Genomic DNA, 16,087 nt, shown 5'->3' on the forward strand with positions numbered 1-16,087 from the left:
TGACTAAGGTATATCTAGGAGCAAAACTTCTGGGTGTGCATATCTTTATCAGACAAAGCCAAATCGGTTTCGAAAGGAATTGTACCTAGTCATAGTTTTTTAAAAAAAATTCAATAGTTTTAAACATGCTAGATTATTCAAACATAATCCTTCTTGCAGTTGGAAAGCTTCTATAAATGCCAATAGTAGTATACATACAGTAATTTAACCTTAAAAATGAAGATAAACTTCTGAATGTCTAAAAAGGTACATGTTCAATTAAAAAATTTAAAACTTCTAACAATAAATATTGTAGAAAAATTATTGGGTTACAAATTATCTAAAATATTTTATATAATTTTTAGAGTAAGTGAAATATAATCAGGTCATAATTTATTAAGACTAAGAGATAAAGACTAATATCACGATTATGAAATTACAAATTATTATTGTATATTTCATTACAAAGGCAGTTGAACATTATAATGGTTGCAGGCAATCTGTACTATAACATTCTCCAACTGTAAATGACAAATTTCTTGTAATTTCATAAATGGATGTAAGAGTCTACTGTGATAAACATTTAATTCTTCCATTGTCTAAACTACTACATGTTACAAAGCTATTGTCAAAGCATCTAGAAATTTCCAAGTACAAGGAGAGGCTAATTATTTATTTAAACTACTTAGACATGAAAAAATCCTAAAAATTCAAAACTGTTTTTGAACATACTTTCATTTTTGGTCTTACTTTCTTCTCAGGCAATGAATGTGAAATATAAATGACTATGGGTGAGGAAAGGACAGAACCCAAAAAGAAGCAGGCTCTGACAGTGATTAATATGGAGCTTCCAAAGATGTCTGGCAGCAAAAAGAAGCAATAGCTTATGTAACTGATAACAAATTAGTCAGTAAGACCCTAATAATGTATCTCCCTGGAACCTGAGATAGTGTGTTTGATGAATTGTTTAAACCAGTCCATATTCTTCTATTTGTTTAAACCAGGGAGACAAAAATATAGTAAAAATTAAACTACAGTTAACTTCTGTTATTCAAATTGGTTGAATGGATGGGTTGGTCAGTTAATGGAATATGCTAAGTAACAGAATTATCAAACATACTGCCAATTAAAAATTAGAATATAATATGTTTTTCATTAACAGAATGCTGAATATCAGTTCATTGTTCCTTAAGGATTCTAAAAGGATTTCTATATTTCAAGTTATTTTTATAAAAGCCATGACAACACTGAATAATTCTATTAATGTAGAAAGTGTGAGAGACTAGACTGAATTTCTCTCTCTTGTAACATACACTGGAAGCTATCTTGTTGGAGTTCACAAAGGCTGACTCACCACGTGGCCCTTATAATAGTAGAGTACATAATGTAGAAAAAAAATTCTGGGTATTTGAGCTCTCGTTATTTGAATCTCTCTCTTTCTCTCTTTGTGGACGGGGTGGGGAGGGTGTTTCCAAATAATTATGAACTTATAATTGACCCGAACTTCTGTCAAATCCAAAACAGATTTCTCAGAGAGATATTCTTCTCACTGAACATTAATAAATATATTATAATATGTTAAACAGGGCTACAGGTAAAAAATGCTAAACTATGGTATGTTCAAAGATCACTTTGTGGCCGGGCGTGGTGGCTCACGCCTGTAATCCCAGCACTTTGGGAGGCTAAGGTGGGAGATCACCAGGTCAGGAGATCAAGACCAGCCTGGCTAACATGGCGAAACTCTGTCTCTACTGAAAAAAAACCTAAAATTAGCTGGGCATGGTGATACGTGTGCCTGTAGTCCCAGCTACTCTGGAGGCTGGGGCAGGAGAATCGCTTGAACCCAGGAGGCAGAGGTTTCAGTGAGCTGAGATTGCACCACTGCACTCCAGCCTGGCAACTGAGCGAGACTCCATCTCAAAAAAAAAAAAAAAAAAAAAGATTACTTTGTTCAAACCAAAGCTTCACCACCCATGTCTTGAACTTCAGCTTCTCATCCAAGTAATTATAAAGGCTTCCTTTAGAAGAAAGATGGCTCTGAGCCTTGAAGAAAACATCCATGTCACTGGGTATGGTCTCTAGCCTCTTAGGGAAGGGACCTGACTATTCTAGATTCTACTGGGTTTAGAAGGGGAACAAGGGCCCCTGAGAATTTGTGACTATAAAGTAACTGGTCATCACAGGAAGTCCCAAAAAGGTGAGATGTAGAGATATCAAAGAAAGAAGGATAACAAGAAGACAGAAACTGTCATAAACAGATAATAATGTAACAGAGGGAAAAAAATCATCAACCTCAAAGTGAAACAAAGTGAAAATCATAATAGAACTATTATAATTAAAATCAGGTTTTCAGAATTAGGACCATGAATCTACTATAATTGCTCTTCACTTCCAGAATGCTAAACCTCAAAAAAACAATGCTGTCCTTTTAAACTTGTTGGGCCTCTCGTTACATTTGACACTATTCATTGCTTCCTCCCTACTGAGAATCTGAACTTCTTTAAGGATTTTACTTCCTCATCAGCCCTTCAAATGTTTGCTGTTCCTGGGATTTAATCTTCTTACTCTATTCATTCTTCTAGATGATCTGATATACTCTCATGACTTCAGCTTTCATTTCTCCTCCAGCATTAATCTCCAGTATGCAACTGGCTGCTGAACATATATCTCCACCTAGATGTCCCAAGAATATCCTGAACTCAAATAATTAGAAACAAAACTTATCATCGGACGGGCGCAGTGGCTCCTGCCTACAATCCCAGCACTTTAGGAGGACAAGGCAGACGGAACACTTGAGGTCAGGAGTTTGAGACCAGCCTGGCTAACATGGTGAAACCCCATCTACTAAAATACAAAAATTAGCCCGGTGTGGTGGTGCATGCCTGTAATCTCAGCTACTTGGGAGGCTGAGGCAGGAGAATCACTTGAACCCAGGAGGTGGAGGTTGCAGAGAGCTGAGATCATGCCACTGCACTCCAGCCTGAAAGACAGAGGTAGACTTCATCTAAAAAAATAAATAAATAAATAAATAAAGGCCGGCGCGGTGGCTCACGCCTGTAATCCCAGCACTTTGGGAGGCTGAGGCAGGCGGATCACGAGGTCAGAAGATCAAGACCATCCTGGCTAACATGGTGAAACCCCGTCTCTACTAAAATATACAAAAAGTTAGCCGGGCATGGTGGCAGGAGCCTGTAGTCCCAGCTACTGGGAAGGCTGAGGCAGGAGAATGGCGTGAACAGGGGAGGCGGAGCTTGCAGTGAGCCGAGATTGTGCCACTGCATTCCAGCCTGGGCGACAGAGTGAGACTCTGTCTCTAAAGAAAGAAAGAGAGAAAGAAAGAACTCATCATCATCAACTCCTAAACTTTTTCCTTCATTCAATCTCCATAGATATATTTGCTATCTGAACTCAAAATACAACATTCATCCAGTCACCAAAGCCAGGAAACTAGATATGTCACCTTTGACTGCTCCTTTGCCAATCCATCCACAAAACCTAACAATTTTGCTCCCTGAATGTTTCTTAATTCTGCTTTTCTCTGGGTTCTCAACATCTCTCATTTAAACTGACATTTTCTTTTCCTTTTTATTATTATTATTTTTTGAGACAGGGTCTCCTTCTATTCCCCAAGCTGGACTGCAGTGGTGCAATCAAGGCTTACTGCAGCCTTGACCTCCCAGGCTCAAGTGATCCTCCCACTTCAGCCTCCCAGGTAGCTCACCACCACTACGGGTGCTCACCACCACACCCAGATACCTTTTGTGTGTGTGGTAGAGATGGTGTCTCATTATATTGCCTAGGCTGGTTTCAAATTCCTGGGCTCAAGTGATCCTCCTGCCTCAACCTCCCAAAGTGTTGGGATTACAGGTGTGAGCCACTGTGCCTGGCCATATTGATGTTTTCTACCTGGTCTCTCTGCTGCTGTCTGTTCCTTTAATTCTGCCCTTTACACAGGTATGAAAAGATTTATCTAAAATGATCATATGACTGTATTATTCCCTTGCTCCAAAGTGATCAATGGTTCCTCATTAGCTCTAGAATAAAGCCTGCATTTTTGACATATTACAAAGTCTTCACAATTTCCCATCTTACCATTTTTACATCATACCACTCCCCGTGTACAACTGCTATAGTAAACTGTGATTTCATATTGTTCCCTTTGTATGCTGTGCCCTATCATATTTCCATACATTTTCTCATATTGTGACTTTTGTCAATAATTCTTTACCCCCTCCCTTTCCCCTCTCACCTTCTCCAATCTCATTTCTGTCTTGACAAAGCTGCCACCTCCTCCAGAAAGTCTTTTCTGAAAGTTCTGGCAGAGCTTGGTTGGGTAATTCTCCTCTCTATTCTCTTAACCTGTGTATCACTTTCACTTAGCATATTGTAAGTTATTTAATGAGTATGTATTATTTTTGTCATCAGAAAAATAAAGACACATAAAAGAGAATAAAAATTATAAGTTCATGCCTACATTATCTGTGTTCCATCCTGGACTATGAAGTCTTTGAGAACACAAATTATAAATGATTCATCTTTATAACCCCACTTCCTAGCCCAGTACCTGAAAATTGATGCTCAATAAATGATCTGTCAAATGAAGGTAACTCACAGGAAAGAGGATATATAAAAATACATCACAGAAATGATAAAGGACTTCCTTGTCACAGTATAGTGGGTCTTAATGGTCCAGGTCCTGATATTTGGGCAGTTACACCGACTTCTTTAATTCCAGAGGATTCTAGTTAAAAATAACTCCAAATAAGCAATTTATCCTTTTCTAGCCAAAAAAACTAATTCCATTGAGAAACTGTCCTATTTTTGACATCATATCTCTTACTTTATCACCTAACGTACATTTTAAAAAAGATATGCCATATGTAATCTCCATCAGATAAATGGGAAATAAGAAGGAAGAACAAAGCCAGTAGAAAGTAAAATAAACTTGGCAGCACTGTGCTATTTATCACACGGCCCATTACTTACATGCAGCAGTAATACAGCAGCAAGAAAAGACTGCCCTTGACAGTACCCAATGTCTTCATCATACACAGAGTAGGCCTAGAGAAAAGATGAAAAGAAAGAAATATCGTAAATAGTCACAGATTTTAACTTAAATGTTAGCTCATACCAGGCTCCTGCTTGTTCCTGTCCCTGGGCTGTCAACCACAATTCCACTGGTCTTTCAACTTGAATCTGTATACCACTAGCACAGTGAGATCCCCAAAGAGGCTGTGTATTTCCTAAAGCAGCTCTATGTCCCTTTATCCCAGGTTCATCTTTAAAATTTTGAAATAAAGAGATGCTCAGAGGACCTAAGTTAATATTAAAAGATCTATTATGGTTTGAGATCAGCTGTATGAGGCCACAGAAGGTAAAGGCAAAGGGTGGGAGAGAGTAAGAAGATTCTAAGGTTGAAGTGTGGGTTCAAATGCACTAAAAGGGGGAAATCTTGATATTGCTGAGACAGAAGTGCAGATCCGCTATTCTGACAACCCCATGCCAAAAAAAACAAAACAAAACAAAACAAACAAACCCTTTAGAACCTCCAAAACTTCTCAAAGACCTTTTAAACTACCCTGCCATTTTCCATGAAGGCTGAAGAGTAAAAATGGTTCTCCAATCTATACCACTGGGGCAAACCAGAAATATTTAGCATTGCCCCATGCTTTTTGCAAAATGGCTGACAGCCTCATGCTACATACATAACTGATATTTCAAGTGCTTTGGCTATTCCACAGCTTTAACGTCATTCTAACCACGCCATCTGGAATACAGCCAAAGAGGCCAATTCGTAAGAAATACAGCATTCCTTGGGAAGTAGCTATCATATCATTCAACTTAACATTTCCTCTTAGTTTTCAGAGGAAAGGAAATAAGGCCGTATGCTTAGTGTATACTAATTAGTTAGTACTTCAAACATCTAGGATTCTCTAATGCAAACAAAAAGACAACATGTTAGTTTTTGAGGCTGAAATCAGTTACAGTAGGTAGAGTGTGGAGATCAAAGGGTAAAGAATAGGAGTTAGAAAGCTTTTTCTGTAAAAGTTCGGATAGTAAATATTGTAGACTTTGAGGAACACTTATAGTACTGGTTGCTTGTTTTTTCTTAAGGGACAGGACTTTTTTTTTTTTTTTTAAGCAACTTTTTAAAATGTAAAACCATTCTTACATTGGGGTAGTACAAAAATAGGCTTCATGGTCCAGTCACTGAACCCTGAATTAGAATTTTTTAAAAAATTTAGTTGTTGTGATGTATGTGTGTGTGATGTATGTGTGTGTGTGTGTGTGTGTGTGTGTGTGTGTGTGTGTATGTGTATAGAGAGAGAGAGAGAGAGAGAGTTTTGCTTTGTCTCCCAGGCTGGAGTACAATGGCACGATCTCAGCTCACTGCAACCTCCGCCTCCCAGGTTCAAGCTATTTTCCTGCCTCAGCCCCCTGAGTAGCTGCAATTACAAGGGCCCACCACCACACCCAGCTAATTTTCATAGTTTTAGTAGAGACAGGGTTTCACCATGTTGGCCAGGCTGGTCTTGAACTGCTGACCTCAGGTGTTCCTCTCACCTCAACCTCCCAAAGTGCTAGGATTACAGACATAATCCACTATGCCCGGCCTGCCAAATATATTTTTAAAAGACTCTCAAAGAACACTACTGAAATCCAGGATATGTATCTCATCCCATGTATTCCATCTATGTGTTGTACTTCATTTTAGTGAGGAGATTTCCATTTAATTTAATAGAATGTATTTTGATTTTGTCAGTATAAAAATTGTCTCTGTCTAGGACAAGGCTTATCAAAGATAACCAGGAAGGCTTAACCTATGGAGAGTAAGTGTAGTATTCCCCATGTGCCAAAGTTGTCAGAGCACAGAGTCTGGAACTCCCTTTTACTCAAAAACATAAACTTTATTGATGTTTGGTTTATACTCAGTGAAAGGCATACATTTTAATTGTACAGTTCCTTGAGCTGGGGCATTTATGTAGCCCTGCCATTATAAATATTTCCATCACTCCAGAATGTTTCCCCATGCCTCTCTTTGGTCAAACACCTCCACTCCAGGCAACCACAGATCTGAATTTTATCACAATATATTAGTTTTGCATTTAAAAAAATTTCATATAGATGGAATCATACAATAATGTACTCATATAATATGTATGCTTTTGTGTCTAGCTTCTTTTACTCAGCATAACGTTCCTGAGATTCTTTCATGTTGTTGTGTGCATCGGTAGTTCATTCCTTTTCATTGCTGAGTAGCATGAATATATACTGTATGAATATACCATGATCTGTTTATTCATTCCTCTGTTTCCAGCTTTCAGCTAGTATGAATAGAGCTGTAAATATATACACAGCGTTTGTGGATACAGATTTTCATTTTCCTTGAATAAATACCTAGGAATGGAGGTTCAAACTTCAAATGTTAAATGTAAGTTTATCTTTATAAGAAATTGCCAAATTGTTTCCCAAAGTGGTTATACAATTATTACACCCCTAGCAGCAACATATGAGAGTACCCCTTGCTTCACTTCCTTGTCAATACTTGATACTGTCAGTCTTTTTCCTTTTAATTAATTCCTGTAGTTTTGACTTTCATTTCCCTGGTGGCTAATGGTATAGAAAATGTTTTCATGTACTTTTAGACAATTGATACATATTCTTTTGTGATTGTTCAAGTTCCTGCCCAATTATGTGTTGCTGATTTTTGTTTTTTGGTTTTTTTGGAGGCAGGGTCTGGCTCTGACACCCAGGCTGGAGTGCGGTGGCATGATCACTACAACCTCTGCCTCCCAGGCTGAAGCGATCGACCCACCTCAGCCTCCTGAGTAGCTGGGACTACAGGCTGCCCCACCACACCCACCTAAGTTTTTTTCTATTTTTAGTAGGGATGGGGTTTTGCCATGTTGCCCAGGTCTGGAGCTCCTAGGCTCAAGTGATCCGCCCACCTCAGCCTTCCAAAGTGCTGGGATTACAGCCTGCCCAATTGTTTAATTGAGTTGTTCATCTCATTATTGTTGGTTCCTACGAGTTCTTCGTTCTGTATATGCTCTGTATACAACTGTCTGAGTCCATTCTGGATGCTATAACCAGAATACCACAGACTAGTTAGCTTATAAACAAAAGAAGTTTATTTCTCACAGTTTTGGAGGCTACAAAATCCAAGATCAAGGCACCAACCAATTCAGTCTGATGAGGGTCAGTTTCCTGGTTCACAGAAATTGTGCCTTTTCATTGTCTCCTCACATGGTGGAAGGGGCAAACAAGATCCTTCCGGCCTCTTTTATTAAAGCACTAATCCAATTCATGAGGGCTCCACTCTCATGATGCAATCACCTACCATAGGCTCCATCTCTTAATAGTATCACCTTGGTGGTTAGGATTTCAACATATGAATTTTGAGGGGACACAAACAATGGGACCATTGCCAAGTCCACTGTCAGACATGCACATTACAAATATGTTTTCCCAGTCTATGGCTTGCATTTTCATTTTCTTAATGCTGTTTTTCAAAGAGCAAGTTTCAATTTTGAAAAAGTTCAATTTAATAGTTTTTGTCTTTTATGGTTCATATTCGTGTTTGTACATGCCCTGTTTTTGTGTCATGAATATTTTTTCCCATGTTTTCTTTAGAAGTTTTTTTGTTTTGGCATTTACATTTAGGTCTGTAATCCACTTTGAAATAAGAAGTTTTAAAAACCTGGTAAGTCTATGTTCTACAACTTAGATCTTTTGCAAAACAGTTTATTCTAGATTCCTTGCATTTCCATATAAATTTAGGAATTAATTTACTGTCTTCCCAGAAATGCCTACCGTCATTTTGACTGGGATTGTGTTGAATCTATAAGTAAATTTGGAGAATGATATCTTCACAATATAGAGTCTAACAGTCATGAACCTGATATATCTCTCTCCATTTATTATTTCTTAGGATTTTCTACATGCATAACCATGTTGTTCGTGAATGTTAGTTTTACTTCCTTTGGCCATATGCCTTCTTTTCTTGCCCTACTGCACTGACTCCAGTACTATATTACAATGTATTCCAATACAATGGTGAATATAAGTGCTGAAAGAGGAAGGACATCTTTGTCTTCTTCCAGATCTTAGAAGTCAAACATTGTCTTTCACCATGAAGTACAATGTTAGCTATAGATTTTCCATAGATATCCTTCATTAGGTTTAGAAGTTTCTCTCTATTCTTACTTTGCTGAGCATGTTTTATCTTCTATGGGTACTGAATTTATAAAATGCCTTTTATGCGTCTATTGCAATTGAGAGACAGCACTAGCTGGATTTCCTAGGCTGACTAAGAATCCCTAAGCCTAGCTGGGAAGGTGACTGCATCCACCTTTAAACACGGGGCTTGCAGCTTAGCTCACACCCGCACACCCGACCAATCAGGTAGTAAAGAGAGCTCACTAAAATGCTAATTAGGCAAAAACAGGAGGTAAAGAAATAGCCAATCATCTATCGTCTGAGAGAACAGGAGGAGGGACAATGATCGGGATATAAACCCAGGCATTCGAAAAGGCAACGGAAAGCCCCTTTGGGTCCCCTCCCACTTTATGGGAGCTCTGTTTTCACTCTATTAAATCTTGCAGCTGCACACTCTTCTGGTCTGTGTTTGTTACGGCTCAAGCTGAGCTTTCACTTGCCATCCACCACTGCTGTTTGCCACTGTCGCACACCCACCGCTGACTTCCATCCCTCCGGATAGGGCAGGTGTCTGCTGTGCTCCTGATCCAGTGAGGTGGCGCCCACTGCCGCTCCCAATTGGGCTAGAGGCTCGCCATTGTTCCTGTGCGGGCTAAGTGCCTGGGGTTCATTCTAATGGAGCTGAATAGAGCTATAACACTCACCACATGGCCCAAAATTCCACTCCTTGGAAGCCGTGAGGCCAAGAACCCCAGGTCAGAGAACAAGAGGCTTGCCACCATCTTGGAAGCAGCCCGCCACCATCTTGGGAACTCTAAGAACAAATACCCACCAGTAACATAATGATCATATTACTTTCTCTTTATTCTGTTAATGTGGTTAAAATATATCGATTTTCAAATGCTGGACCAACCTTGTATATATGGGTCAAGAGTTATTATCCTTTATATTACCGTATTAAGTTTGTTACTCTTTTTTTTTGTTTTGTTTTGTGGGGGTTTTTTGAGAATATTTTATGAGGAATATTGGTCTGTAACTTCTTTGGTAATGCCTGACACATTTTGGTATAGGGTTATGCTGGCCTTATAAAACAAGTGTGTCAGTGTTCTCTGTCACTCTGCTTCTGAAAGAGTTTTGCGTAAGACTGGTATTAATTCTTCTTTAACCATCTGGGCCTAGAGTATTCTCCTTGGAAAGGTTTTTATTATGAATTAAATTTCTTTAGTGGAAATAGAGCTATCCGTATTTTCATTTTCTTTTTGTTTCAATTTAAATAATTTGTTTTTCAAAAAATGCTCTTTTGTATGTAAATTGTTAAGGTTACTGACATAAATTCGTTCATAATAGTCCCTAATCGACTTTTTAATATCTGTATATGATTTATCCTCTTTCATACATAAAAGTTTAAACTTATATTTTCTCTTTTCCTTGATTAGTCTTGGTAAGGATTTATTAATTTTATTAATCTTTTCAAAGATCTGGCTTTTGGTTTTATCTTTTTCTTTTTTAAATACATTTTCTATTTCATTTATTTCTGTTCTTTATTATTTATTTCCATCTATTTACCTAGGTTTTAATTTGCTCTTCATTTTCTAGCTTGTTAAGATAGAAACTTAGATCTATCTTCTTTTCTAATATAGGCATTTAAAGCTATAAACTTGCCAGTAATTTCTTGATACTTTTTAAAGATACCGATAATGGTGCCAATCCTTGCCAACTGTCATCATCCCCAAATATGATAGGTCAGTGGGGTGGTATATACCCAGCTCTCTGTCAACCCAATAGAGTTCAGCACAATAGTTTCTGTGAAGATCTAGGCAATTCCAACTCCAAGGCTATAGCCTCAGAAAAATGTGGGGTTATGCTACCAAGGCAAAGGTTCGAAACTAGGACCACTGTGGCAACAACCTTAGCCATAAGAAATGAAGTGGGGTACATGGCAAAAGCAGGTCTACCCCAGCTTCCTTTTTAGGTCTCTTTCTTCAGATGAAATTAACTAGATAATTCACAAATGCCTCCAGTAATTTGTAACAGAGGTGTTATGCTATACATACGCTCAAATGTTAGGCCTAATTAATCCTTGAGTTGTTATCAATGGTTTATTATAAGTTCTAAAAGCAAATGAATATGTATCTTCCCTGATTCTTGTTTGTTTGTTTTCAGACAGGTCTCCCTCTGTCGGCTCACTGAAGCCTCCACCTCCCAGGCTCAAAAGATTCTCCCACCTTAGCCTCCCAAATAGCTGGGGCTACAGGCACATGCCACCATGCCCGGATAATTTTTTTTTTTTTTTTTTTTTTGGTAGAGATGGGGTCTCACTATGTTGCCTAGACTGGTCTCAAATTCCTGAATTCAAGTGTTCCTTCTGCCTCAGCCATCCAGAGTGCTTGGATTACAGGCATGAGCCACCCCATCTGGCCACTTCCCTGATACTTATGCCGTAAGTGGGACAAATGTGGAAACAAATATTAAAATCTTGATGTTCTATCCATTTGTCCAACTTTAACATAAACCATCTACAGATGACTCCTTTAGAAAATGATATCCCTGGGGTTTAAGCTATCATAAATTTTTTGAATCCAGTATCTGTTCAAATTATGAGAGGAAAGAGGAAGGAAGGAAGGAAAAATTCTATTTTATGTAACATAAAAAAGAAAATCAGATTAGTATAGATACCACCATATCTATTAATCTATTACCACCAGTTCAATTAATCAAACCATATGATGGCTGAAGCTAACAGTATCCAAAGATGTTGGAATACTACTGACAATGCTATCACTTCAGTAGAAGCAGTCACCAAAATGTAAACTTTCATTGGAAAATAGATACATTTCTTCATTCATACACAAAGTACATGCTTCTCAAATAATCCTTTTATATTTTAAAATCAGGAATCTTTTCACTTAGAAGTTGAAACTCCAAACGTTAAAATATTTGATTGGCTGCTTCAATCCAGGGAGAACTTCAGTTTGCTTTGTTTTTGCTTTGTCACAAAAACTATTTAAAATCTCTATGGAAGAACATTTTCTAATACTCACAAACTGAATCAGTAACCTAGTGAATTCTACAGTAACAGTTTCATCTGACTTTTTACTACCAGGAGAAGCCTCTCAAAATCTGTAATGAAAAAACTGAAACAGTAAATCTAGTATGAATTCCCTAATATTTAAAAGGGCCATCTTCATCAACTACACTCAGCAAATCTATTAAAAAGCCTTCTTAGAATAATATATGTAGTCTCAACAATACACAGGTCTATAGAGGCTTCTGTTTTGTCAACTAAAATCAGAACTTCCACAGGATAACTAAAATATCTTATGGATAAGGTCATCAGTTAATACCCCATGCCCTAAATTACTTTTCAGGCTGCAGTCACTACTCCCAGGCCATCCATTACAGATATGTGGTAAATCAAGGTAGTATTTCTGTAAGTACCTGCTTCAAAGATGCTTTTTCTTTCTTTTACTTCAAAAAAAACCCCTCAGTTTTACTTGCAGGTACCTCTGTTATCACCACTGTGCTAGCAAGGTTTTTGTTACATATGAATAAGAATGCAAATCTGGCTCTTAAAATTTCACAAAAGGATAATGACAATATGCTTCTTTCAAAAACGTTTCTTGTTTCAGCCAAAAGCTTCTATTAGGAGAAGCATGAGAGCTACAGGGGCTTTTAAGTACCACTATGTTTGGGTTATAATTCAGCACGTGGCCTGAATCACATAGATTCCATGACATCTAAGAACTCGGTAATAGCAATGCAGTCTTTCAGCTATTAAAAACCCAAGGTAATTTATAGATTCAATGCCATCCCCATCAAGCTACCAATGACTTTCTTCACAGAATTGGAAAAAACTACTTTAAAGTTCATATGGAACCAAAAAAGAGTCTGCATCGCCAAGTCAATCCTAAGCCAAAAGAACAAAGCTGGAGGCATCATGCTACCTGACTTCAAACTATACTACAAGGCTACAGTAACCAAAACAGCTTGGTACTGGTACCAAAACAGAGATATAGATCAATGGAACAGAACAGAGCCCTCAGAAATAACGCCACGTATCTACAACTATCTGATCTTTGACAAATCTGAGAAAAACAAGCAATGGGGAAAGGATTCCCTATTTAATAAATGGTGCTGGGGAAACTGGCTAGCCATATGTAGAAAGCTGAAACTGGATCCCTTCTTTACACCTTATACAAAAATTAATTCAAGATGGATTAAAAACTTAAACGTTAGACCTAAAACCATAAAAACCCTAGAAGAAAACCTAGGCATTACCATTCAGGTCATAGGCATGGGCAAAGACTTCATGTCTAAAACACCAAAAGCAATGGCAACAAAAGCCAAAATTGACAAATGGGATCTCATTAAACTAAAGAGCTTCTGCACAGCAAAAGAAACTACCATCAGAGTGAACAGGCAACCTACAGAATGGGAGAAAATTTACGCAACCTACTCATCTGACAAAGGGCTAATATCCAGAATCTACAATGAACTCAAACAAATTTACAAGAAAAAAACAAACAACCCCATCAAAAAGTGGGTGAAGGACATGAACACACAACTCTCAAAAGAAGACATTTATGCAGCCAACAGACACATGAAAAAATGCTCATCATCACTGGCCATCAGAGAAATTCAAATCAAAACCACAATGAGATACCATCTCACACCAGTTAGAATGGCGATCATTAAAAAGTTAGGAAACAACAGGTGCTGGAGAGGATGTGGAGAAATAGGAACACTTTTACACTGTTGGTGGGACTGTAAACTAGTTCAACCATTGTGGAAGTCAGTGTGTCGATTCCTCAGGGATCTAGAACTAGAAATACCATTTGACCCAGCCATTCCATTACTGGGTATATACCCAAGGGACTATAAATCATGCTGCTATAAAGACACATGCACACGTATGTTTATTGCGGCACTATTCACAACAGCAAAGACTTGGAACCAACCCAAATGTCCAACAATGATAGACTGGATTAAGAAAATGTGGCACATATGCACCATGGAATACTATGCAGCCATAAAAAATGATGAGTTCATGTCCTTTGTAGGGACATGGATGAAATTGGAAATCATCATTCTCAGTAAACTATCGCAAGGACAAAAAACCAAACACCACATGTTCCACTCATAGATGGGAATTGAACAATGAGAACACATGGACACAGGAAGGGGAACATCACACTCTGGGGACTGTTGTGGGGTGGGGGAAGTGGGGAGGGATAGCATTAGGAGATATACCTAATGCTAAATGACGAGTTAATGGGTGCAGCGCACCAGCATGGCACATGTATACATATGTAACTAACCTGCACATTGTGCACATGTACCCTAAAACTGAAAGTATAATAATAATTTTAAAAAAAGAAAAAAAAAGAAAAAAAAACTCTGAACACTCAAAAACAATTTATTTTATTACAAATCATGTTTATGGAGGTATAATTTATATGCAGTAAAAGTCATCCTTTGCTCATTTTCCTTGAGGAAGACATACTATGGGATTTATTGATGACAAATACTTCTACATTCTTTAAATATTATCTCTGTGTGAAGCTAAATAATGAGGTAGCAAAGTACCATATTCCACAGAACTATCTTTACTGAGTTAGCATTTGACATTACATATTCAGCCTTTCAGACTTCAGCATGCTCAACTCTAGAACCCCAGTCCATATAAGAATTTTGATTTAGGTACCACATATGCAACTTTTATAAAAGCACAATGAAGTCACTGTCTACCATATTACTCCAAATTCCCATACCTAGTATAACCATGTATCTCTGGTTATGTTTCTCCAATTCTATGCCTGAAAAATAAAAAAAATTGTGACCTTATTTTTTAAAAAGAATTCATTAAGAAGAGAAATATGTAATTTAGCATTTTCTTTTTGCTTTCATTAGCAGAAATTAATAATCAAATTCGTTACTCAACTGTAGAAAATAGCTCATCTCAGGTACCTGATAGCATCTTGGTCACTGTGTTTATCTATTTTTACATGAGTTTTAATTATGTAAACTCTTTCAGATCTTTTAGTAAATAGAAAGGCAATCACTCAGTCTAAAAAAAAATCATATTATGGTCCATTGTTCTCCTTTAACTTTTTCTGCTAATGATATTATCACTCTCTGTTCAAATGAGAGAAAAATTAGATCATGGGAATCGTTATCTAATGAATGTGAAATGACCTTTTCTTCATTATCATCAGTTTCCAGACCTCTGCCTAATCTTGAAAGATCAATTAGTATCCTTTTACTTATTTAATTTTCTTTGATTTATATAGTTATATTTGATTGCTTAATTTGTACTTTTATCTAGAGCTCATGGGTGTATGTGAGCTCATGGATGTGGAGGAAAGGGAACCCTCATACACTCTTATGTGTGTGTGTATTACGGGTTGGAAGTAGGATAAAGAGAGAGTACAGAAAGAAAAAAGGAAAGAAATTATGGAAAAGTTCGAATCCTATCCCTATTTGGAATATTCCTGAATACAGTAGCCTGTATGTTCCTTTTCCATGAACTAGGAACTCTGAGATTTGTTCATGACAAAGCATGTTACATGAATGATAAGTATATTCTCAAGGCTTCCCCTTTCCCATGAAAGATGTCTAAGTGCAGGATTCCTTAAAACTGTAGATCTCCAACCGTAGTATAAAACTAGAAATCAGTCACAGGAGGAACGTTTAAAAATTCACAAGTACATGGAAATTAAACAGCATGCTCCTGAACAATCAATAAGTCAATGAAAAAATTATAAATAAAATTTAAAATTTTTTTGAGAAAAATGAAAATGAAAATACAACATACCAAAACCTATGGGATGCAGCAAAAGCAGTTTGAGAGGGAAAGTTACAGCAATAAATGCCTACAAACAAGACAGGTTGCAAATAAAAAACCTAATCTTGGATCTCAAAGAATTAGAAAAACAAAGACAAACTCAGC

At 37.4% G+C, this 16,087-nt stretch overlaps 1 protein-coding gene across 10 annotated transcripts in view; it reads right to left on the minus strand.

The window, feature by feature from the left end:
• Positions 1 to 16,087, minus strand: part of RABGAP1L (RAB GTPase activating protein 1 like) — an 815,258-nt gene that overhangs the window by 307,187 nt on the left and 491,984 nt on the right. For all 10 annotated transcript variants that reach the window (XM_031012360.3, XM_055366257.2, XM_055366261.2 and 7 more), the window contains one exon: positions 4,966 to 5,040. In XM_031012360.3, coding sequence (XP_030868220.3) covers positions 4,966 to 5,040 — 75 coding nt within the window. The remainder of the gene's footprint in view (positions 1 to 4,965; positions 5,041 to 16,087) is intronic.

Source organism: Gorilla gorilla, chromosome 1, assembly GCF_029281585.2.
Source record: "Gorilla gorilla gorilla isolate KB3781 chromosome 1, NHGRI_mGorGor1-v2.1_pri, whole genome shotgun sequence".
In the NCBI taxonomy this organism is placed as follows: Eukaryota; Metazoa; Chordata; class Mammalia; order Primates; family Hominidae; genus Gorilla; species Gorilla gorilla.